Source organism: Neohortaea acidophila (assembly GCF_010093505.1).
Source record: "Neohortaea acidophila strain CBS 113389 unplaced genomic scaffold BDY17scaffold_12, whole genome shotgun sequence".
NCBI lineage: Eukaryota > Fungi > Ascomycota > Dothideomycetes > Mycosphaerellales > Teratosphaeriaceae > Neohortaea > Neohortaea acidophila.
Genome location: NW_022985521.1, coordinates 325,584 through 350,821, shown reverse-complemented (window position 1 = coordinate 350,821; position 25,238 = coordinate 325,584). Strand labels below are relative to the sequence as shown.

At 57.5% G+C, this 25,238-nt stretch overlaps 5 protein-coding genes across 5 annotated transcripts; 4 read left to right on the top strand and 1 right to left on the bottom strand.

Moving 5' to 3' along the window:
- Window positions 1-652: 652 nt before the first annotated feature.
- On the top strand, window positions 653-12,759 carry BDY17DRAFT_327887 (uncharacterized protein; the record flags this gene model as incomplete). Its single annotated transcript, XM_033737754.1, has 3 exons — window positions 653-8,147; window positions 8,204-8,494; window positions 8,549-12,759. 3 exons carry the CDS (start codon window positions 653-655, stop codon window positions 12,757-12,759), a joined length of 11,997 nt encoding a protein of 3,998 aa, XP_033585661.1.
- Window positions 12,760-14,037: 1,278 nt separating this feature from the next.
- On the top strand, window positions 14,038-14,958 carry BDY17DRAFT_313670 (uncharacterized protein; the record flags this gene model as incomplete). Its single annotated transcript, XM_033735746.1, has 1 exon — window positions 14,038-14,958. One exon carries the CDS (start codon window positions 14,038-14,040, stop codon window positions 14,956-14,958), a length of 921 nt encoding a protein of 306 aa, XP_033585660.1.
- Window positions 14,959-19,162: 4,204 nt separating this feature from the next.
- Window positions 19,163-19,960, top strand: BDY17DRAFT_313669 (uncharacterized protein; the record flags this gene model as incomplete). Its single annotated transcript, XM_033735745.1, has 1 exon — window positions 19,163-19,960. One exon carries the CDS (start codon window positions 19,163-19,165, stop codon window positions 19,958-19,960), a length of 798 nt encoding a protein of 265 aa, XP_033585659.1.
- Window positions 19,961-21,794: 1,834 nt separating this feature from the next.
- On the bottom strand, window positions 21,795-22,655 carry BDY17DRAFT_327884 (peptidyl-tRNA hydrolase PTH2-domain-containing protein; the record flags this gene model as incomplete). The annotated part of the gene is made up of 2 exons (XM_033737753.1): window positions 21,795-22,105; window positions 22,358-22,655. The coding sequence occupies 2 exons, from the start codon at window positions 22,653-22,655 to the stop codon at window positions 21,795-21,797; spliced, it is 609 nt and encodes a 202-aa protein (XP_033585658.1).
- Window positions 22,656-23,452: 797 nt separating this feature from the next.
- Window positions 23,453-25,156, top strand: BDY17DRAFT_327883 (alkaline-phosphatase-like protein; the record flags this gene model as incomplete). The annotated part of the gene is made up of 1 exon (XM_033737752.1): window positions 23,453-25,156. One exon carries the CDS (start codon window positions 23,453-23,455, stop codon window positions 25,154-25,156), a length of 1,704 nt encoding a protein of 567 aa, XP_033585657.1.
- Between the last annotated feature and the right edge of the window lie 82 nt (window positions 25,157-25,238).

The following is a 25,238-nucleotide window of genomic DNA, read 5'->3' as shown; positions in this document are numbered from 1 at the left end:
CGTGTATGTCGATTGCCCGGCATCCTCACCGCCTTGGCGGCAGAAAGACATCTCCACGTGCCAGACCGGCGCGAGCAGCTGGATGACTAAGAGAGCGCTGAGTTTGGCGCTTGCCCAGAAGACAGGCAAGCACGGTCCAGGAACTACCTTCACGCCTCACAGAAAGCATCACGTCTGTCATGCCTGACTGCCCTTTCGGCATCTCATCATCACTTCCACTTTCGATCAGGACACGCCGCGAGTGAATGTGAATCGCATCTTCATTCTCGCCTGCTCTTTCCCTACTAGCAATACTGCCTGCTTTCCTGTTTCGGGCACCCTCCTTCCGCCCCGCATTCAAGAGTCTGACGTTGTGAACTGGCATCGACACGGCTAGCACATCACCTCTTCTTCATTCACCCAGCGCCGTACCCCACGACCTGCAGAACCCCCGGCGTCCTTCCACCACATCACCTTCCATCCGCAACCCCCTGCAGTCTCCTCTCAAACGCCAACACGCATCTTCCAAAGTCCAACAAACGCCGAGTTTCCAGCTCTCAACCGCCTTCAAGCAACACATCCCCTCCTACCACCCTTCTGACTTCAATGAGGGGCATCGTGGTGGGCCAGGCACAGTCATAAACTCAACCCTACCTCAGCGTCGTTGGACGCGATGGGGAGGATCAAGAAGGTCGCCACGGAGCGGCACACGGCGACTGCCTCACCTTTCGTATCACGGTTTGTCGAGCAGGCCACATCAACGCCGCTGCACCATCTACCTTCAAAGCTCGACACTTTCCCGCTCCACTGGCCGTTCCCTCGTGGTGATTTATACCACTGGATCCCGCTACTCGACCGCTTCGACCACATCCTAGAGCTGTTCAACGCCGAGTATGGACTCGCCAAAGGCCCACAGCAAGAGCAGTTTGAGAGCAGGTTGCTACAAAAGGGCGATGCGGAGGATGGCATGCCCTACCCGGCTGGTGGCGCCCAGGAAGATGAGCTGCAGAAGCTGGGCTACTCCTCTGAAGGCGACAGGGAGGTGATCGAGTCTGTCGTGCACTTCACCCGGATCATATTGGAGCATTGCGGAAATCGCAGTCTCTACAACAGCAGTGGTCAGCTCGACGACTTGCTCAACACCACATCACTGAGCCTGCTTCGGCTGGTCTTACGACTGGGTGTCCGCCTTGCTCAACGCTATCAAGTGGCACGGTACAAGAACAGTGCGCCTCACGCCCAACTGACACTGCTCGCCAACCACTACAACTTCAAGCTCGATCGGCTGCAAAAGATTGCTCAACCCTTCCCCAAGCCTGCTCAAGCGGCTTCGAGCTCCATCGTCGCAGTGGGAAAAGGCAAGGAGAAGGCTGCACAGACGGCTCCGTACAACCCAAGTGATCTCGTTGCCATCGCCAAGGAGCCTCAGACCTTGAATGCGAAGGGCGATGTTGCCGGGATCCATTTCACATACTACGATCAGTCGGCTGCGGCGAAAGATGGATCTTCAAATCAGCCCAACGATGCACCTCCGCCAACCCCAACTCCGATCCGCAGAACATCCACTCTGGGACCTTCTCGAGACCGGCCAGGGATAGGCGAGCGAAGCGCGACCACGGGAGATGTCAACGCTACTCCGACAAAGCCTAGAGAGGTCGACACTGCTCCGTCTTCAGCATCGAAGACCTTCCAGATATCCGGGACCAATGTCGCCGAGACCCCTGCTTGGGCGCTTGTCAAAGAGGCTATGTCCGAAGTGCCTTCTGAGTCGTCATTCGATATGCTTCATCGTATCCGCATCGCCAAGGCGCTGGTCCATCCCGAGGACACATCCCAAGAGCTTTTGGAGGTGAGGCTTCTGGCTATTGCCAATCTCGCCTACGCCCTTGCCGAGTCGAAATTCATGGAAAAGATCGGCATACCCGATAGTGAGGAGCCAAAGCGCTTCCATCTGGCGCAACAGCTGTGCGATCTGCTCCGACCGGCGACGGGCAGCCAGGCCGCATTGTCCCTACAGATGGAAACCGCTGTTTTGCTCACGCTTGAAGCCCTCTCTAAGAGCAGGTCAAAGTCTTCAGAAGTCTCAGACGCTTTGCAGATCTCCCACAACCATGGCGTCATCTATTACGAGCTTCGAAGAGTGATTGCAACGCTTCACTCCAGCCCTCACGAAGACTCAACACTGGAGCTGCGGGAAATTGAATGGAGAGAGGCGGTCTTTGACTTGACCAACACTCTGCTCCAATCGAACACTCAAGCTCGACACGGAGAGCGGATGGTGAACGCCGGCATCATGGAGATCTTGCTGGAGGCATTGACCCTTCGCACTTCTCGTGCAGAGCGCTTCAACGAGAAGATTTTGCAGTTCTTCGACAGCTTCATCCATGGCATCACAACCTCGTTCCAGACTCTCGTCGACGCCAAAGGCTTGGACGAGCTTGCCGAACTGATGAGTTACGAGGTCACAAGCTCCCTGCAGAATGCCAAAGATGGCCGCGGGCTGCCTGCGGAGTACAAGTCCAAGGTTGTCGACTACGACATTCCCTTCTATCAGCAATCGACGCTTCGTCAGCTGTTCAAATTCATGGTCCACATGTTTGAGCACAATGCCGGAACTCACGATCGGTTGCTTAGGAACCTCGTCGACACGCCACAGGTGCTTGGCGCTCTTCGCAACGTGATAGAGAATGCCAGCGTCTTCGGATCAAACGTCTGGAGCGGTGCTGTTAACATCATGAGTAGCTTCATTCACAACGAGCCAACCAGCTTCCAGGTCGTTGGAGAGGCTGGCCTGGTTAAGAGTCTTTTGCAGACGATTGTGCCGTGGGATCTGAGTGAAGACGACTCTAAGCCAAGGGTTGTGCCAGAGGCATTCGAGTACAAGGACGGCGAGCTTCAGTACCCCAGCCCTACTGGCATTCTTCCCGTTGGCGAGACCATGTGCGATATCCCGACCGCTTTCGGAGCCATCTGCCTCAACGAATCGGGCATGCAGCTCTTCCAATCCTCGAAAGCATTGATGAAGTTCATGGACATCTTTGTGTCGCCGCCACACGTTCGCGCCCTGGAAGAGGAAGGCCAGACGGCTTCCACAATCGGTCAAGCCTTTGATGAGCTGTCACGGCACCACCCTCGCCTTAAAGGCGAGATCATGTCGACGGTCATCGCAATGGTCAAGCGTGTCAACGAGCTGTGCCGATACTTGGCGGAGCAGAAGGGGCACGGTACCAAGCTCTGGGAAAACACGTCAGCCGGTGTCGTTGTTTCGGGAGGTCGAAAGGCCCTGGCTGGGCTGAAACATGCGACTGAGAGCACGACGATCTCCAGCAGCGACGTTGTCACCGCTGAAGGCCTGAACGAGGATGACAAGGATCGCGTTTCTGGCGTGCCTTTCGTCAGCGCTTGCTTCAAATTCTTGGAAGGCTTCTTCCTCAACGCCGGCATGTGCTCGCTCTTCTGCGAAGAGGGCGGAGCCGTGCATCTCCTGGATCTTGCGGTATCCGCAAGCAACCCTTACGATATTGTGGCGTTCCCACCGTTCGGCAAGATTGCATCGGTGATCAAGTCGATGTGTGAGGCGAAGCCACATCTGGTCCTACCTACCCTCATTCACCATACGCAAACCGCCATCAAGTGCGTAAAGCCCATTATCGACAGCGACAACTCAGAGCGTGCCTTTGCCGCTTTTATGGACCTTTCGAAACCCCAGGCTTCACCACCCTTCTCACCGCAGTCCAACGGAACCACTGTCGCGAAAGCACTTGCAATGGTCCACATGCTCACCCATCTATTCGGACGTGCCTTAGCACCGCCAGCGTACCCAGGCGTTCGCAATCAACATCCATCGAACCAACTGTTCGTCCTTCTCAACTTCACCGACATCTACGTTGAGCTGGTCGACGATCTTGGCCTCCTCCACGCTGCATGCGTGTGGGAGAATCTGGCTCTGCAACAGGACTTGTCCGATGACTGGAATCAGCAGACCGACCCTAAGCCATTTGCGATGAGGCGTGTCGACGTCAACGGCTTCGTCGAGATCAGCTCTGAGCTTCGCTCGGAGAATCCACAAAACGGTCAGGATGCCAACGGCACGACACGCACCAAAGCCGAAAGTCGCGAAGAGACATTCTCCATCAAGAATGCCAAGACTATCCGCTACCTCCTCTCCCAGGCACCCGTTGGTATCGAGTCCTTCTTCCAATCTCTTGCGCAAGCCATTGTGCCAAAGCGCGGCCATGAATCTGGGACGAGACAACATGCTTTCATTGTTGCCGAACATCTGGCCCACGCCCTAGTACAAGAGTTCACGTACAAGAAGTTTGATCCCGTGAACGAGCTGCTTGAGGCCAAGGCTCGAGCGCATGCTGTTACGGTGTGTACGAGAGTCCTGCTCCGGAATGCGAATCTCGCAGAATCTTTCGTGAGCAAGGAGACGATGACTCTTGTGTTGAACAAGTTCTACCTTGCAGGTGGCTTCGAGCGGCTTAATGAGTGCTTGAGGCGATTCGGCGAGCTCGCGCTTGAGCATGCGAAGCAGGGCGACGCTTTATATCTCACCTCGCTCGACACCCTGAGCTCGATTCTCAATCTCTACAGCCAGGTCGTCCGCGGCAAGGTCATTCACGAGTCGCCCCAATCCAGCAGTATCTCCGTTCGGAACCATGAGCAGGCAGACTACTTCATGCCTGGCCAGTTCGTTGTGGAGATCAGGAACGCGATTCTCCCCGCTGTGAATGAATTGTGGCATTCAGGATCGCTCGAGCACGTTACCGACAACCACGTGAAGAGCGTTGTCGAGATCTTACGCATCATCTTGAAGAGCGAAGGCGAGGATCGTGCGCTCAGTCGCAGCGTGAACGCCGCCAGGAGGATCCAGACCACCAAGTTGGAATTCAAGCTTAAGAACACCGAGGATGTGCGCTCATTGAAGTCAAGCGGCTACGACGAGTCTCTCGCTCGAGAAGCGTTGTTCCGATGCAATGGCCATGTTGCGAGCGCGCACGAATACTGCCATTTGCGCCAGCAACTTGACACTACACCCGCGTTTCCCATCCCCCAAGGCGAGGCAACGGCCCCCAACGGTAGTCAATCAGCATCGGCCGAGACTTCCAGAGCGACCGATACCTCTAGTGCAGAGCAATCTACCCAACCGCCCGGATCAGTCGAGATGGCGGACGCTGCTGGAGATCAGCCTGCGAATGCTCAAGATGCGCCCGACCCTGAAGATGTCTCAATCTTTTCAGAAGATCCCGATGTCATGTCAGATGACCCATTCGGTTTGAGCGTTTTGCCAGATGAGATCCAAGAGGCGGATTTGATGGCTATGGTGGGGCAGAACAGTCGTCTGCGTAACCTCTTGAGATTGGCCAACGGCAACGCGCTTCCGACTACCTCCACCAAGGATGCATCCAGCAAAGAGGAGCGAGAGCCCTTCACCACTGTGGAAGACCTGGACGAGAAGAGGGATGCGTTACGCGGCGATCTCCTCGATCGATCCCTGGAGCTCTTGAGCGCTCAGCCAACGATTAGCTTCGAGCTGGCTGAATTGATTCAAGCGGCCGTGGCCAAGAGTGGCGAAGGTGCTAGCCCTCGCGCGGACATTGGAAGCACGCTTGTCTCTTCGCTGCTGTCCCTCCAGGGCGACGAGCCAAGCGAAGAAACGGGCGCGAAGATTGCGGCCTATGCGCATCTCGTTGCATTGATTCTGCAAGATCGGGACTTCTTCGACTCCACCCTCGATGAGTTGAAAGAGAACTTCGATGCGCTTATCTCCTGGATCCAGCCGGGCTTCTTTGATAAGGTTGAGAATGCTCCCTGGATTGAGATGATTCTGTTGATCATCGAGCGTATACTTGTGGAGGATGAACAGCCTACGGAAATCCAGTGGACTACCCCCAATGTGGAGGATCCTCTCAAACCCCTTCCAGAGCCAACCATCCCCGAGCCCGTCATTTCGTTCGATCTCAAATCGACTCTATTCGAGGCGGTCGTCGAGTTGCTGCCGAAAGTCGGGAAAAACGCTTCACTCGCTCTGTCAATTAACCGAGTGCTGGTCATCCTCACCAGGCGCCGTGAGCTGGCCGCACGTCTGCGCGAGAAGCTCAATCTGTCTAAGCTGTTCGTCATGATCAAACAGCTGGCTGGCTCAGTCAATGAGAAGCTACAGAGCTCGTTCATGATCATCCTTAGGCATATGGTTGAGGACGACGCGATCCTGCGTGAGATCATGAAGACCGAGATCTCCAGCGTTCTCGAGGCTCAAAGGGTGCAGCGTCCCATGGACACGACCTCATACGCTCGCACTCTATACCACCTGGTCCTTCGTGATCCGAATCTTTTCGTCGAGGTGACGAAGGAGATGGTGGAGATCGTCAAGTACGATCATCGGCCAGAGCGTGGTCAAGTCTTGGCCTTGAAGGCCAAAACACCGCCGCCTGCTGAGAACGGGAATGCCAACGCCACAGCATCCGACCCCGCGGCCCAGCCAAGCGTGGAAGAGAGCAGTGCAAACGCCCAGGCCTTGACCGAGTTGAAGCCGCCGGTGGTTGAGACCACGGATGGAGTGGTTCAATTCCTACTCCGAGAGCTGTCCAACTACAAGGATGTCGAAGACAAACAAAATGCTCCGGCCAACGCCTCTGCCGCTAATGGATCTTCGGGAGATGTGGACATGTCTGATGAAACTAGCCCGAACAGCGGCTCGACAGTCCCAAAGAAAGATGACGAACCGCCATCATTCAAAGCCGAGGAGCATGTCATCTACATCTATCGATGCTTCATCATGCAGTGTCTTACCGAACTGCTAGCATCGTACAACTGCTGCAAGGCCGAGTTTATCAATTTCTCACGCAAGCCCGAAGCCCAAACAGCGACTCCGTCCAAGCCTCGCTCTGGAACGATCAACTACTTGTTGAACGTCCTCATGCCCGTTGGCACCCTGGAGCACCGCGATGATATCACCCATCGCAAAAAGGCCTCTACCGCGCATTGGGCAACGACCGTCCTCATTGCGCTCTGCTCACAGACGCCGCAACTCACAAAGACCGAAGAACCCGATCCAACACTCTACTTCGTGCGCAGATTCGTCCTCGAGCATGCTCTGAGAGCTTTCAAAGAAGCTACCACATCCAATGAGCCACTCGATCAACGCTATTCCCGCCTGCTGGCTCTAGGCGAGCTTTTCAGCCGAATGCTGAGCAACAAGCTGAACGCCACCAATCCCGCAAGTGCAGATGGGTTCTCCGCCCAGCGCATGGGCCGCTTCATGTACGAGAAGAACTTCATCAGCGCTCTGACATCCGCCATCGCTGAGATCGATCTCAATTTCCCGAACGCAAAGAGGGCCGTCAAGTATCTCCTGGGCCCGCTAAGGCTGCTCACCGAAATGGGAGTTACCCTAAGCCAATACTCCGACTTTTCGTCGAGTGCCGGTGCCACTACGGACGGGGAGGAGATTTCATCTGCCACTTCGATCTCGGATGTGGACGAGGAAGAAGAAGATCGAGAGCAGACTCCAGACCTCTATCGAAACTCCACTCTGGGCCTCTTCGAGTCGGGTGCTGGCCGTGGCCATGAGTCTGAGAGCGAGAGCGGTGAGGATGATGAAGAGGAGATGTACGACGACGGCTACGATGACGAGGACGGCATGGACTTTGAGGAAGGTCCGATGCCCGATCACGACGAAGTTGTCAGTGATGAGGACGATGAGGATATCGATGGCATGGGGGAAATCGAGGGCGTTCCCGGCGATGTCGATTTTGAGATGGATGTTGTCATGGCCGGGGACGATGATGGTGAAACTATCAGCGAAGACTCCCAAGATGATGACGAGGAGCGCGAAGAAGATGACGATGAAGATGATGACGATGATGACCATCATCATGGTGACTTCGTCGACGAAATGGATGAGATCACTGGCGATGATGAGAACGCCAGCATGCCCGATCACCCCGAAGAACACGATTGGGACGAAGATGACGGTGCTATCTTCGAGACGGCAGTCATTGAAGAGGGCGGATCACCTCACGGTGGACCGTTGCAACATTTCGAAGACATCATGAACAACATCCCCCCTCGTGCAGACCTCGACCCAAGAATCCGCATCGAGACCATCCGCGACGGCGAGGAAGAGTATTTCGACGACGAAATGCCTCCCGAGGACGAAGAAGGTATGTTTGACTTTACATTCAAGTGCACGTTTGGCTTCTCCGCTAATACAATACAGATGACGAGGACGAAGAGATCGACTTGGAGAATGATGTGGTCTATGAACCAGGGCTTGAAGGTTCGTTGAGAGCCCTTCGCGAATTGGTTAACCGCTTTCAGCGTTTTGACAGGGGTGCAGACGACGACGATGATGAAGACGGTGATAATGAGTTGCAATGGGACATGCGTCCTGCCATTCCTCTACCGCACGTCAGGGCTGCCGTACAGCAGCACCATCATCACCACCACCACCATCACCGGCATGGACTTCAAGATATGTTCGGAATGATGGCAAATGATGCCATGAGGAGTACGTTGACTTCCCGAGCGATTGGGTGCCCGACCGTGCTAATGCGACTTACAGTACCTCCTTTCCGTGGCCATCGAGCGCCAGCAAACGCGCGTGGTGAGGAAGACGGTACCAATCCCCTCCTTCAGCGCGATGGCAATTCCAGTGGCGGCAACGGCCGTGGAGACGCATATGTAGGGTCTACATTCGTGCGTGGCGGGCGCCATACCCTCTATACCCGACACGGCGACACCTTCTTCCAGGATCTCGTGGCAACAGTCGGAGCAAACGGTCGCGCGATCGTTGATGTCAACATTGGCGATGCTCCTCAGCGGGGTGTCGACCTCGCAACCTCACCGTGGGAACGGAGGCAAGTCCTCCACGCTTTGCTTGATCTCGACCCCGCTCGGCCATGGCGCGAGCAAATCCGGATCCCCCAGTGGCCCGACATGCCCGGCACCCACCGCTCTCACGATCCGCGCTCTTCTTCGTACAGCGATGAAGCACAGGCGGTGGAGTTCCGACCGACCGCCACTGCTGCACGCTGGCAAGAAGAGGCACGTATGCTCTTCAGCGGAAAGCATCAAGAGAAGGCCACCCGAATCATCCCCAGCTTGTTGCGGGTTCTGATTCCGCCTGCTATGGAAGCAAAGCGAATGCAAGAGAAGGCCGATGCTGAGAAAAGGGCCGCTGCGTTGGAGAAAGCGAGAGAGGACGAGAAAAAGAAGGCAGAAGAGAAGGCAGAGCGTGAGAAGGCAGAGCGAGAAGAGCGGGAAACGAGAGAAGCCGAAGAGGCTCGTGCTCGTGAGGATGCGGCGCTTGCTGCTTCCCTGGCTGGCGAGGGTCCGGCAGAGGCCACAATGGAAGATGTGACACCGTCGCAGCCGGCGCTGCCGACTTCAGAAGGCGCTCAAGAAGCGACGACGACCGAACCGGCGGCTACACCGCGAGTTACAACCACCATTCGTGGTCGTGAGCTTGACATCACCAGTCTCGGCATCGATCTCACCTATCTCGAAGAGTTGCCCGAAGAGCTCCGCGAAGAAGTCATTATGGGACAATTCGCCCAACAGCGTTCACAGGCGGCAGAGGCTGGCGAGCAGCCGAGCGAGATTAGCCGGGAGTTCTTGGAGGCCTTGCCTCCTGACATTCAGCGAGAGCTTCTTCGTCAGGAGGCCAGTGAGCGTCGTCATCGTCAACAGCAAGAGCAACGCCGCCGCTCCGCGCAAGAAGGCAATGCTCCACCGGCGCAGCCCGAGGAGATGAACAATGCAGACTTCATGGCCATGCTGGAACCCGAGCTCCGCCAGCAAATCTTGGCTGATGCTGATGAAAACACCCTGGCCGCTCTTCCCGAGGACGCCCAAGCAGAGGCACGAACACTAGGCGAACGCCGTCTCCCGCGCGCCGACCAACTTGCTCGGTTGGGCCGATTTGCTGAGGGTGATCCCCGCACCCGCCTCCTCCATCGCGGTCAAGCCGAGCAAGCTGTTCGAGACGCTGCTAGCAGGCAGCGCAGGCCCGTTATTCAAATGCTGGACAAGGCTGGCATCGCGACGCTCTTGCGTTTGATGTTTGTGTCTCTTCATCATAAAGCCAAGAGCAACCTCCACAGCATCCTGTCCGACGTGTGCAAGAATACGCAAAACCGTGCAGAGGTCATCAGTATTCTGCTTTCAATCTTGCAAGACGGCACTGCGGATGTTGCTGCTGTTGAGCGCAGCTTCGCTCAGCTTTCGCTTCGAGCCAAGCACCAATCCGCTCAGAAGACACCGACACCTCTCAAGCGGACTGTGACTGGCACGATCATCACTCCTGGCGCCGAACTGTCGCCGCTCAACATCGTGCAGCAATGTCTCGGCACACTGAACGCTTTGACCCTCGACAATCCGCGTGTCCCATCTTTCTTCCTGACGGAGCACGAGACAGTCACTAGTCAGAAGGCCAAGCCGGGAAAGAAAGGCAAAGGCCGCGAAGTCAGGGCGGCAAAGTTCCCTCTCAATTCGCTGTTGACTTTGCTCGACCGCAAGCTCATAACCGAGAACACTGGCGTGATGGAGGCGCTGGCTGCTCTGCTCAGCCGCGTTACCCATCCACTCATTATCCTCCTGCGCAAAGCTATGAGGGAAGCAGAAGATGCTACCAAAGCGACCGAGGAAGCGAGTGCAGCCGAGCAAGAAGACCGACCGTCAACTAGCGGCACGGATGTTGATATGGCAGAGGCTGCTAATGTCGATGTTGGAGCGAACGAGGGCGCCGCGCAGGCTGCATCTTCAACTGCGGCGGCCGAAGGGGTGAGCATTGAGGAGAAGCCTGCCGGAGCTGACGATGCGGAAGCTCCAAAGACCGACACCGGAAAGAAACACCGTGAGATGGTGCCGCCGGAAGTCCCGGAAGAGAACATCCGTCTTGTCGTCAACATCATCACCGCTCGCGAGTGTCCAGGCAAGACCTTCACCGAGACGCTCGACGTCATCAAGAATCTGTCCGCCCTTCCGGGAGCGCGCGAGACGTTCGGCAAAGAGCTTGTGAGTCAAGCGCAAGAGCTCAGCCAGGCAGTTCTCTTGGATCTTGAAGATCTCGCGAAGCAAATCAACGCTGCCCAGACCGGCACCGACCTTCAGGGCATGGCTCTTACCAACTTCTCTTCGGCTGCATCGATGCAACACAAGCTGTTGCGGGTGCTGGTTGCGCTCGACCATCTTTTCGACCCAACGCAAACCCCGTCGATTTCTTCAAAGGGCTCCCTCGCCACCGATCCCAGCCTCAAAGAAGACATACTTGCTGGACTGTATGAGAGCGCGACGTTCGACAAGCTCTGGGGCAATCTCAGCCAGTGCTTGACCGCCATCCGCAATAGAGGCAACATGATCAACGTTGCTGCGGTCTTGCTTCCCATCATTGAATCCTTGATGGTCGTGTGCCGGAATAGCGCTCTGAAGGACTCGGTCGATGCGGTGGCAACGCAACAAGCCTCTGTGGGCACTCCCCAACCCGACGCTCGTCTCGACTCTTTGTTCTTCCGATTTACCGAAGAGCATCGCAAGATTCTCAACGAGCTGATTCGCAACAACCCCAAGTTGATGAACGGCAACCTCGCCGTGCTAGCCAAGAACTCCAAGGTGTTGGAGTTCGACAACAAGCGCAGCTACTTCACGCGCAAGGTCCACGTCCGCCCAGCCAACGACGGTCGTATCGCGCATCCCTCCTTGCAGTTGAACGTGCGCCGAGATCAGGTCTTCCTGGACTCGTTCAAATCCTTGTATTACAAGAGCGGCACCGAGATCAAGTATGGGAAGCTCAACATTCGCTTCCACGGCGAGGAGGGAGTCGACGCCGGTGGCGTGTCTCGGGAGTGGTTCGCTGCCATGGCTCGGCAGATGTTCAACCCGGACTACGCCCTCTTCATTCCAGTCGCGTCGGACAAGACAACCTTCCATCCGAATCAGTTCAGCGCGGTCAACCACGAGCATCTGATGTTCTTCAAGTTCATCGGGCGCATCATTGGCAAGGCGCTGTATGAAGGGCGTGTTCTCGATTGCCATTTCAGCCGAGCCGTGTACCGTCGCATCCTCGGAAAGTCGGTTTCCCTAAAGGACATGGAGAGCTTGGACCTGGAGTACTACAAGTCTCTAGTCTGGATTCTGGAGAACGACATCACCGACGTCACTTTCGAGACGTTCTCCATCGACGTTGACAAGTTTGGGCTGGTGGAGACGGTGGATTTGGTGCCGGATGGGCACAACATTGCGGTGACGGAAGAGAACAAGCAGGAGTACGTGCGGCTTGTTGTCGAGCACCGCCTAGTCAAGTCGGTGGAGGAGCAACTGGAGCACTTCCTTGCCGGCTTCCACGACATCATCCCGCCCGAGCTGATTGCGATATTCAACGAGCAAGAGCTGGAGCTGCTCATCTCCGGCCTGCCGGAAATTGACGTGGATGACTGGAAGAACAATACCGACTACCACAACTACCAGCCAACGTCGCCGCAGATCCAGTGGTTCTGGCGCGCGGTGCGCAGCTTCGACAAGGAGGAGCGCGCGAAGTTGCTGCAATTCGTCACGGGCACGAGCAAAGTGCCGCTCAACGGCTTCAAGGAGCTCGAGGGCATGAATGGCTTCTCCAAGTTCAACATCCACCGCGACTACAGCAGCAAGGAGAAGCTGCCTTCGAGCCATACCTGCTTCAACCAGCTGGACCTGCCGGAATATGAGAGCTACGAGCATTTGCGTCAACAACTTTATACCGCCATCACGGCGGGGAGCGAGTATTTCGGGTTTGCTTGAGATTGTGTGTTTTTACTACTGTGGTGGCAGGGCAAGGGCGTTCAGGGAGTGGTGTGCATGTTAGCAAGCGAGCATTGTCTCATCGGGCGTTCATTGTGGGAGGTGGGTGGGAGGGTTGAGAAATTATGGGTTGCGTTTCGCGAGGAAGACAGTTGTACATCATACGGCGAGCGGCTTCTTTCGCGGTTCATGACATTTACGTTAGGAAGGAAGAAAGCATTCGCTTGCAGTCCAAATCACGTGCACTTTGGAAAGTGAAGTTGGTTGTGTATGCCATGCCGCGATGTCGAAATATCAGCCAAGGGCTTGTCGCCTTTGCTGATGGCTGTCGGGCTAAGCGAAGATGTGCACATGAAACGCCAATGCAGAGAGAGTTCTGGATGCAGCGTTGAAGACAGCATGGATGGTGTTGCGTCAGCATGGCGGACATCTTGGCAGGCTCGTCACCATTGGCTGTTGCGACATCTAGTGATCTGGTGCCAATCACGATGTAATAAAGCTGCTGCACACCAAGTCGGACACACTCTAGTCACTGAATAATTGTGCGTGACAAGCAGTATTGCGGCAGAGCTGTGCATAAGGGGGACCTCATCAAACGCAGAGTTGCCGTGCCGCAGGTCATTGGGTCCACCGTATTCTGTCCGCGCGGATCGTCAGCAATACCGGGGCTTGGCAGCCTGGCGGGACTGCGATGCCGTGCTGATGTCTACAAAGTGATGGTCGCAAAGTGTGGAGCCGAGGCTTGGTTGCTTGGTTGTGCGACGAGGGAAAGACCTCGCGATGCCGTTCCGGTCATTGCCGCCAGCCTGGGCGGCTGTCTTGGCGACGAGGGAAGAGGAGGCAGAGGAAGGAGACAGCTCATTCATATCAATGCCACCACCGCCGAGCACATACTACCGTGCATAGGGCCGCGGGGTGGCATAGGGACGTTGGAGGTCTGGGCAGTTCTCGCCCGCCGCGCCGCCCGCGCGCCTCGCGATTGGCCGATGGCAACATTTCGCCAAGCATCCTCCGCCTCCCCTTGGCCTTGGCGTCGTGAATACGCTGCTGTATACGCTGCAATGCCACAGCGGCGCCGAGCAATGGCCCAGAGGCGCGGCGAAGGGGCGGAGGAGGGGCGGTGGGCGAGGTGTGACACGATGCTCGTCGCCTTCTTCATCTCTTAAGTCTAGTCATCTTTCCTTCCTCCTCACCACCTCTCCTTCTTGTCCCTGATGTCTGCTGTTCTCTCTTACGTCGGTCTGGTTCATGCACGTGCGATCCCCGCCTCGCTCCGCCATGCCTGCTGAACGCCCTCGATCACTGCCTTCAGAAGACACCCAGAACCCCGGAGCGGTCAGCGAGGAGCGACTGCTTGCGCAACCCGAGCCTTGCGTACATCCGGCCCGGGCTGCAGCGGGCCCTCACCACCCTCAGCCTTCCCTACCACGCCAAGCACCACCAAGACCACATCATCCTCGACACCAACGGCAACACTCCCAGCGAGCGAAACCCCACGTCATCACGATCCCTCCGGGCAGCAGGGCACGGATAGAAGAATCCAAGCACGACTGGTCCGACGAAGATCGGACCCCGTCGAACAGCTCGCACAGTTTCGGTGGCGACATCGAGAAGAGAAGCCATGACATGAGCCACGGGTCGAGGCGCTCTCGAAGCTCGGGAGTGATTACCGGCGTCCTGTTCGACGACCGAGAGGATGTCGAGAACATGCGCGACCCCGCCGCAAGCTCGGAAGCGGAGGAACACACCGTGCGCGTCCTCCTCTTCCTCTCCGGCCCCGTCGTTCTCCTCTCCTTCTTCAACGTCCTCTGGCTCCTCCTCGCCCTCCTCATCACGGTCCTTTCGCAACCCTTGCGCCTCTGCTGGTCCGGCTGTACCTTCAGCCAACAACTCTCCGGCCTCCTGGCCCCAACTCTCAATCTCCAACTGCGAGGAATCTACACCGCCATCACTCCTCCATCTACGGCAACGGCCGGCCGCGTGTACAACACTTCCATGATGGTCGTTGTGCACCTCCTCTCGCCCTTTGTCAGCTTCGCCGTCATGTTCGCATCGTGGACACTGGCGATCTACTGGCTGTCTTCCGCTATGGTTGGCGATCCCGCCGGCCAGGACAAGCGAGACGACGGCAAGGAGACGGTGTTGGCTCTGCGGAGCTGGTGGGAGCGGTGGCTGATGCGGAGCTTTAATCTACAGTAATGCCCCGAGCAGGTCGTCTGAATTGGCTTTCTCCGTTTATCTTTAGCGTGGTGTTTGGGTTGGGAAGGAGATATCCTTGTTTGTCCTGCATTTCTTCGGCGGTGGGAATGGGAGTGAGTGCTGCACGAGGTATGAGGAGTCGTTTCGATCGATGTTCGTGTCTACTCCGACACTTTTATTCACAATGGAAGAGAAGGTGGCGCGTATATAATCTGTATGCCCCATTATGACTTGAATTGTTCACACCCGAAGCTTGCCTTGGAGAGACTCCGCTGTGGTGACGTTGTCAGAACGAACACACAGCAGCGCGCGCGAGTCCCGCGCCTGGCGATCGAGTTGTCAACCGCAACTTCCCAATCAGGTAGGCGCGTAGCCTTCCTATCTTAGCGTGGTAGCAACAACTTGGTCTCATATTATCGTGCCATCGACTGAACAGCACAGCATTATGATCGGTCGTCCAGCCCTGGCAATAGGTCTTCAGCCTAGCCAATGGTAGAAAGCCCCCTCATCGCTCTCCGCGCCGCCAATCTCCCAAATGTTGGACGGTCGATTTTGTAGGTCATTCACGGCGATTTCAGGACACAATGAACACGTTGGCCCAGGCGCAAGCGTGAAGATCAACAGTGAAGCAATCCAAGTTGTTTACACTCACCAGACGATCGCAGATCGAGCCAGCCTCGGGGCGACTAACGTCGCATCGCTTTATCAGCTTCTCTGTCAGCACCGCGCCGCCGACAACAACAACGATGGCCTCCGAGCCTTCTTGCTACGCAGTATTACGCGGCTTCTCTTCTCCTTGGTCTTTCCCCCTTGGCCAGATTCTGTTGGGCTGACCCTGCGCAGTTGCATTCAGATTCTGGATTTCGCGAGCCAAGGACAAGCATGAAGACCGGCCAAAGGTACATGGTTACAAGCGCAGGGCGACGCACAGTACCTGCAGAAAGTTGGCATCCGAGGCGCGAGGCGGGCTTCCGCCGTGCCGCCGTGCAGCGTGGCTTGCAGGGCTGTAGAGGAGACGACGGTCGTGACATGCGCGACTTTCCCATTGAATTTGTCATGGTCTCAGCCCTGACGAACGAACACTCGTTGTTGTTTCGTACAAGCGTTTCAACCGGAAGTAGCAACGGCCACGCGTTGTCCTTGGGGGAGATTCTTGGTCTTGGTCTTTGATGGCAGCAGAGATACGTCGTCTGGGAGGTTTCGAGATTAGACTCGGCGATCGGCGAACTCTGCTGTATGTGGCTGTAATGGCACGTCCTGCGGACACTGATGAAACCGCTTGCAGTCGCTCGAGTCGTTTCTTCAACGAGATCGCGTTTGCTACTTGGGTACAAAAAAAGGGTTGCTGAAGTGTCCCTTTTACCTCATTCGCAGCCCATAATGACTATGCAATCCGCTGGATGTGCGACGTCTCGCCGGATGCTGCTTCCACCAGAATGTGTTCGCCACTGATTGGTCTTCAGAGGGCACGGCAGATGCAGAGAAGGAAAGTCGACTCGGGAGAGCGGCTGTGGGCCTTCACTCGATCGATTGAGGCCGCTTTTCCGCTCCAATGATAATATCTGCGCACGTATTCCGTAGTCATTGGTCGGCCCTCTTTACTACAGGCACTGATTGATCCCTTCACATCCGCAGCGATGGGACGATGCTATTGAGTGGGTTCGTCGATCGCTTGCATCCGTTGCAGTGTGGGACTCGCACATGTGAATTGCCACTCTCGACACATCATCGCGAACTCCAATGGTCAGTGGATGAGACGCTGGGAGGTGACAAATAGCATGTGACTGCCATGTCGAAGGCATGCGGTTGAGACCTTGCCTCCCCGAAACGAATGCGCGCACAAGAATGTGTGGATTCCCAACGTATGTCGTGCAACAACGACGAGGCCAAGGCTATCGCTCTGCCGAGGCTGCCCAATAGCAGGCTCCCCGGCGTGCCGAGCGGGACATGATCGATCCTGGAAGCTGCATGCGTCGGGGAGCCAGGGAGTAGCCCGGGCATGCAGGAAGAGAATGGTGAGAGGAGTCGATTGAATGCGGAATGAAGGCCGGAAAAGCAAAAAAAAAGTCAATTGGTTCGCAGCAAACCCGGCCGCTGTGGAATCTTCCGACTGGGATGTGTCTTGCTTGTCCCTCGGTTACTGCTTTGGATGTCGCACTGTGACACTTTGCTAACCTTTGTGCCTTGTCTCGACAGGTCGCCGGCAGTCTGCAAGGCTCGCGACCGGTAGCCTGCCGTGCAGCGACGACCTTGAGACAAAATACGATATCGAAGATGGCGGAATGGCGGCATAGGGACAAGGGCAACAATGCCGCGATTCAGACGAGAGAGTCTAGATGCAGGATGATGCCAGCGTGATGACAGTCGGTTGGGCGAATTGCCCACTTTGCAAGCAGCGTCGCAATGCGAAGTGGGAATGTTCACCGAAGAGTTTTCCCGCGGAGGCTGGAAAGGCTGAGCGTGAGTGGTACAAAGTGTGGGGACGTCGACTGCCTACCGAACCTGCCTCCGATAATTGGCCGATGGCTTGAGGAATACTGGGGCGCGAGTTGGGCATGGTGACATGGCAAAGACAGGCGGTATGTCCGTTGACGTCGCCTGACAAGGATGATGGACGTGTTGAATCGGCGACTCATGTGACCAGGCTGCAGATTCCTCGCCGTAGCCCGCATGGCAGAGGAGGCCGGGTGAACGACCGTTGCCATGAACAGCGGGGATCGGCACGTGGAGCGGGTGTAGTGGCAGGCTACTGCAGGTCCTACGCAACTTCTTGGGAACCGGTTCCACCGCGCCCAGAGTCCGACCGGGCTCAACCCAGTCGGGCAGGCATGGGCGGTGGAACGAGCCGTGTGTCGGCCGTCACGTTGCAGCGATGCTCCACCGGCCGTGGGTCTTGTTCTGCAGTCAGCAGCATGGGCAAGCCGCGAGTCTTGTTGAGCCGGGGGAATGGAGGCGGCGAGGCGATTCTGCAAAGAGCCTGCTCGACGAATGGCGAGGCGAGCGCAAAGCCATCGGACCCTCTCAGGCGACGGCCAGACATGCGCCGCGGCTCCACTTTCCCTCGCGCCTCGTCCGAAACGACCCGCGCGTGCAGCGGTGAAGCGGCGTGGGCAAGTGTGTCGGAGGTGTCGCAGGCGCCGTGTCGAAATCGCAAAGGCGGGGAGTTTACGACGTATGGATAAGCGACGAGTTGGACGGCGGAAACGACGAGCGGCGCGTAGGACGGGCGACGGTATTATCTCATTTCGTGGGCAGGGTCGCCTGCGACGCAGCCCAAACGTGCAAATTAATGAGCAGGCCGCTAGGGAAATTGCGCTCGGCGGGAAGGAGCACGCCATTGCGGCCAACAGCAGGCTCCACCGGCAGATCTTTCGCCCTGACATGAATCGCAACCCCCGTCGCCGTCGGATCAGTCAGAAAAGGCCACTGTTTCTCCCAATTGAAACGCGTGCTTTGCGTTGCATGCCCCGTCGAAAAAGCAAGAGCAGGAAGGAACGCCGCCAGGGGGACGAGCGCCACCAGGCCGGCCTGGGCCTAGCTCCAGGGCACTCCGCCAATCAGGGCGGCGCAATGCCCCGGTTCCTGAAATCCACCTCAACGGTGCGACAGGGGCAGGTTTGATGAGGAGCGACTCCCGAAACGCTTCCCGTCGCCGGCCCCCACCCAGGGAGCGACTCCCATTGCTCGCTTTCCCAGCCTTAACCACATCCAGGGGCAACGTTGGCGACGACGTGGAGCCCTCCGAATGAGCGCCCGGCCGCATCGTGGCATTAGCGCCTCCTGCTTGCTGGGATGCCGCTTGCATACGATAGCAGGATGGGTCCCAGATGGCGCTGTCCGCCTCTGCCACGCCCGCCCGCTTCAGAGTTTTCTTGCCGTCTGTCTTGTCGCTGCTTGTTTCTCTCCTTCCCGCCTCTTGTCACCCGCGCAAAGACACCTACATATTGTTCGATTGTTCGCAACCACGGTGCCCGAGTCATTCTTTTCTGCTCGCACCGCATTCACTCATTTTTCTGTCTCTCCCCAATCGTGCACTGTCTGGATCACAGTCACTGTCGCGCGCGCTCCTGATTCACTCTCCACCACCCCTATCCACACCCACAACACGTCTACACGCGAGTCCTGGGCATCCTCATAGCCTCACGACCTCCACACTCTCTCATACCACGCGCCGCGCATCTCCATAGATCTCGCAGCCGCTACGATGAACTCCCTCATCGCCACCACGGCCCTCCTGGCCACCACCGCGCTTGCACAGGGCATTGGCAGTGCCATCGTCCTGAACAACTGCAACTACGACGTCTCTCTCAACAACGTCCCCGCCTCCGGCGGCGGCGCCAGCGCCGTCTCCCAGACCCTCTCTCCCGGCGGCACCTACACCCAGGAATGGACCCAGCTCACCAATGGCGACGGCTGGTCCATCAAGCTCGCCCCGCCCGGTGCGAGCAGCGTCATGCAGTACGAGTACACCTTCCAGAACGACGGCACCATCTGGTACGACCTCAGCGAGGTGAACGGCGACCCCTTCAACGGTGACTGGGTCATCTCCGCCACTGGCGACTGCGCCCCGCGCCAGGCCGCGTACATGTACTCCACCGACGACGCCTACGGAGAGCAGTCCTGCCCTCAAGCCTCCGCCATCACCGTCTCCCTGTGCGGTCTTTCCGGTGGCAGCAGCTCTGGCGGCAGCCCGTCCTCCGCTCAATCCGCTCAGTCCTCCCCGGTCGCCAGCCCTACGTGGAACGGCGCCCAGAGCGCCGTGAGCTCCGTCACCCAGGCATTCGGCAGCGTGACCAGCGCCTTTGACAACGCCGCCGCCGCCGTCGCCACCCCGACCACCTTCGCCACCGCCGTGGTTAAGGGCGGCAAGACGGTCACCAACATGCACACCGTCGTCGTCACGCAATACGTGTCCGCCGCCGAAGCCGCCGCGACCGAAGCGGCTGGCTCGAAGCGCCACGGCCACATTCACCGCCACGCCGACTTCCACAACCGCGCCTAGGCGCGACGTGGTGTCGGGGCTAGCGTGGTGTTTCATGGTGTTTCGTGTGTGTTTCCCATTTCCTTGCAGATACCCCCTCGCGCCCGCCTTGCAGCGGGCCGCTCCCAATCAACCAACCAACCAACCGGCAACTTTGGATCTGCGATCGAGTGCACAAGCTTTCTGGGGATGGCTCACTTTTCCCCTACCACATTCATTCAACAACTTCCCTTCCTTTCATTGAACAACATTTACTTCTCGGGGGATATAGAGGCGGTTTGGAGATTCTTTTTTTACCACCTTCTTTTGGCACCTTTTTACAACACAGTCGCAAGGAGACTCGGATGGACCTGGTCGTCGCCGCCGTCGTTGTCATGAACAGCATCAGCATCCTCACACACCGTCATTCTCGACCATTGGGTACCTCAAGCGTACGCGCGCACTTGGTTTCGCTGCTCACTTGATCTACCCCACTCTGGACTCGGGATGATGGATGGTCGTCGGCCCTGGTCATCCTTTTCACGATCTAACGACAAAGTACCTACCATGTTTTCCATTTCGTATATGGAGGGAAAAAGTGAAGTGCAGGGCAGCTTGGCTTTCTCTCGGGAACCACGGCAATCTATCCTCAATCTCGACGGCGCCCGGGTGGTGTCGGGAATGATGGACGATTTGTTGTCTTGCACATATCACACTTCTTGAGAGATAAAGCGTTGGACCCCTCAAAGCTTGTACTTACAGTCGGTCGTTATCTTCAAAGCAATGCAACTCGGATACACTCAAAAAATCTCGTGTCCTTTGCCCAAGTATCGCGTCGGTCTTGCTTGTTAGGTGATGTGAGGTCGAAATTAAATCTGCCACGTGTCTGTGTGCCTGCCGTGTTCGCCGTCGGATACCAATCCCTCGTCGGGTCACAGACCTCGTGTGATGTGGTCGTACACTTCGAGAGGGACAAGCAAGCACTCGTGCTCTCACGTGTGCTCGCACGTGAGAAGCGAGATCGACGGAAGATCTTCCGTCCTACGCAGAGCCTCCCTCGCAATCTTCCGCGCGCACCAAAGAAAGAAAGGCTGGTGGCCAGGTAAGTTTGCGAGCCGTGTGGCTCCCTACCCTTTTCCTCCATTTTCTCCGGTAGTGGGTGTGTGTTCGCCAAGCCCGGCGTTCACCATCGCCTGATCGGAACGCGAAGTTTGGTAGAGACCCAGGTTCGTTTCCTTTTTCCCCACAGCAGGATTCTAGATCGTCCCCTTTTGGTCGGAGGTTTTGGGCAACGAAAGGTGGAGGCGGGCTGGCTGGCTGGCTGGGGACATCACTCTCTTTTCAACGCGGGACGTGTCGCAAGCGAAGGGAAGATCTTCGTGGTTCCCAAGCGAGCGCGTCTACTGTATTCTTTTCCTCCTCGCCTTGTCGTGCTGCCAGCCCTTGCTTTTTGGCGATACACACTCGAGGATCGGATTTTGCCCCGGACGCGGCGGGGGGTTGCATCGCCTCGCCTTGTGGATTTGTGGTTAGAGCGTGCCGAGTCGCGTCGCGGGAACAAGGGAGGTAAGCTAATCACGGCGCGCGCGTGGGATACGAGTGCTTGTGCTTTCTGGACTACTTTGGGCCTCCATACTAGTCAGGTCTTTACGAACTCATACCACGGTAAATTTGTGCTGCTTGCTACCCGTCCAGCTCGAGGGCATGCAGTCGAGCAGCCTGTTCGCAGTGGCTGCAAGATGCAGTGCATTCCCTTCTGACTGCCTTGAATGGCTAGCTTGGGCATCGCAGAGCAAGCGCGATGCTGATCACGATGCCAAAAGGAGTCATCACATCCACCCCGCTTCAAGAGCTCTTCTCACCGCCTGCATGGTAATCACAGCAGCTTGAGATGCCCCGTCACCTCGTCGATTTTACTCTTAGGCGCGGGCCCAATGCCGAGCACCGTCGCGGAGCCGCTGGCGATCTGCGTGCGGCCGGCATCGTGAATAATCTGCGCGCATATACCCAGGCTGAGGGCTTGGGCTTGCAAGACGAGCAGGTCGTCTTCGCCACCGTCGACCTTCAGTGCGACCTTGGCCTGCCCTAGTCGCTCCCAGCGTCGGAGCAGGGGATGTGCTGCATCTGCGCGCATCAGGGCTTTGTAGCATGCGAGGGTGGCATGGGAGCACTGGGCGGCGATTTTGCCTGCATGCATGTTGTTAGCTGGGCATGCATTGATTGTAGATGAAGGATGACTCGGCAGGAGCGGCTTGGCTGTGCGCGATTGTTGTCATGATCGGGAGGAGCGGCAGTGGACGTGGAGGGGGTCTCGTGATCACCGTGGAGCGGAGCTTTTGCGCATGCAGCGCTAATGTGCGATGATACATAGACATATGAGATTGGAAGGAAGCAAGAGTGAGAGAGGGGAAAGGATAGCCCGGATGGGAATAGACCTACCTTTGGTCATGCCCAAGTCCGTACGCACGACAAGCACTAGCTTGCACTCTTCGTGGCCGGGGAAGGTGTTGAGCTCGCCGAGCTCATCATCCGAGGAGTGTGCATCATCGCTGCTCAGGGCGGGAGAGGGATGTTCTTTGTGGCGTAGGTCTGCGGCAGAGGGTGTGGATTTGGACTCGGGCCGGAAGAGGCCAATCGAGCGTGCTTGGCCTATATAGTAGCCAAGGAGAAAAGAGACGATGGCTGCGGCGGCAGCTATGGCGGCGGTGGAGGGTGGTGGGCGGTCTAGACTGGCCATGGTAGGAAGCGTGACGGACGAGGGTAGTGCGAGGGCAGCGGGGGCAGAGTGTCGGAAGCCGGGCTAGTGAGGGTGTGTCGCGGTGTCAGCGAGACGGGTGGAACGGTGGTAGCGGGTGGCGGTCAAGGGGAAAATCGGCAAAATTTGGGCGAAGGAGATCGAAGGATGAGGTGTCTTGTAGTTTTGGGTGTGTAATGTCCCCGCGCCAGCCTCCCGCCAGCACGCGCCAAGCCCAGCTCTTGCCCTGCCTGTGCCCTCCAACTCCACCACGCCGCCATGAATCCGAGCAAATCTTGCACTCGATGCTCTCGCCGGAGGGTGTGGAGGGGAGTTCAAAATTTGTCGCATTCCCGCCGCAGAGATGCTTCCCCAGCGGTGCCTTTAAGCAGTCGGCAGATGTTGCTTGACACGCCCACTACTGCACGCGCGAGCCGCATTAGGCAATTTGGCGAGGGGAATTGTGGGGCGCGGGCGAGATGTCGCATTGCGTGATCAGCCTTGTAGGCGATGTTCCGACAACCCTTGCCACCCGGCCCTCACGAGACTCGAGATCGCGTGCTATGGCGATGCAACGGGCAAATTAATTAGTAAAATCACCACGCTCCTCCTTGCTCCTGTGCCACACCGACTATTCCTCACCTTTTCCGTATATAACCCCCGCCTCCCACGTTTCCCTTCTCCGCACTCCATTTCCAACCCGCTGCTCCACCCTGTCTCTGCCTCATTCCCATCACACATCCTGTCTCTGGGTGTGCGAGAAGACGAGACCAAGACCAGCCTCCCACTAATCCCCCGTCATGGACACTCTTGATCGGCTGAGGAAGCAGCTGCCCGACACTCCCCCCGTGTCGCCGCCGGTGGGCTTCGCGGGCCAGAATGGCTTCAGCACTCCCCTCTTCCCCAGCAAGCCCAACATCCTCTACATCATGGCCGACCAGCTCGCCGCGCCCCAGCTCAAAATCTACAACAAGGACTCCCAGATCAAGACGCCCCACCTCGACAAGCTGGCCGAGCAGTCCGTCGTCTTCGACTCCGCCTACTGCAACTCCCCGCTGTGCGCCCCCAGCCGCATGACCATGATCTCTGGCCAACTCCCCGCCAAGATCGGCGCGTACGACAACGCGTCCCCCATTTCCGAGCAGACCCCCACCTACGCACACTACCTCCGCAACGAGGGCTACGAGTGCGTACTCGGTGGCAAGATGCACTTCATCGGCGACCAGCTCCACGGCTACGAGTCTCGCCTGACCGCCGACATCTACCCCGGCGACCTGGGCTGGTCCGTCAACTGGGACGAGCCCGAGACGCGTCTGGAGTGGTACCACAACAGCTCCTCCATCCTCCAAGCCGGCCCCTGTGTGCGCAGCAACCAGCTCGACTACGACGAGGAAGTCATGTACAAGGCCAAGCAATACCTCTACGATTACGTGCGCAAGCCCGCGGGTGCCCGACCCTTCTGTCTGACCGTCTCGCTCACCCACCCCCACGACCCCTACACCATCGAGCACAAGTACTGGGACATGTACGAGGGTGTCGACATCGACATGCCGAAAGTGCAGATCCCCAAGGACCAGTTGGACCCCCACAGCAAGCGTCTCCAGCACGTCGTCGATCTCGAGGACTACGACTTCACCGACGAGCAAATCAAGCGGGCCAAGCGCGCATACTACGGCGCCGTCAGCTACGTCGACGACAACATCGGCCAGCTCCTCGACACCCTGAAGCGCTGCGGCCTGGCCGACAACACCATCGTCATCTTCTCGGGCGACCACGGCGACATGCTCGGCGAGCGTGGCCTGTGGTACAAGATGTCCTACTACGAGTCGTCGGTGCGCGTGCCCATGCTCTTCAGCTACCCCAAGCAGTGGAAGGCGCGCCACGTCAAGGAGAGCGTGAGCACTTGCGACATCCTGCCCACCCTCGTCGACATCGTCGGCAGCAGCCTGATCCCGGGCTTCCCCATGGACGGTGTCTCCATCATGCCGCACTTGCTCGGTTTCAAGGGCCACGACAACGTCTTCGCCGAGTACATGGGCGAGGGCACGGTGGCGCCCATGATGATGATCCGCCGCGGACCCTGGAAATACATCACCTGCCCCGCCGACCCCGATCTTCTCTACAACCTCGAGCAAGACCCCGACGAACTCGTCGACCTGACGAAGAGCGACGATCCCGAAATGAAGAAGGTGCACGAAGCCTTCGTCGCCGAAGCCACGGCCAAATGGGACATGAAGGCCATTACCGAGGATGTGGTGCTACGCCAGCGCCAGCGCCGCTTCTGCTTCTCCGCCCTCAAGAAGGGCCAGTGGACCAGCTGGGACTACCAAGTCGACGACGACTCGCGCAACAAGTACATCCGCAGCCACATGGACCTCGACGACCTGGAGCGCCGCGCGCGCTACCCCATCGTCGACACGCATGGCAACGTCAAAGTCATGGGTGCCATGGGCAAGGATGGCATTCTTTCCATGCCCATGCAGGCTGGAGCCTTTGGGCAATAGCCGGCTTGCTGCTTTGGTTCTGTCGTCTTCTCTTTCAATCGTCGCGTTTGCAAGCGTTGTGCTGCGTTCAAGCCATCTGGAT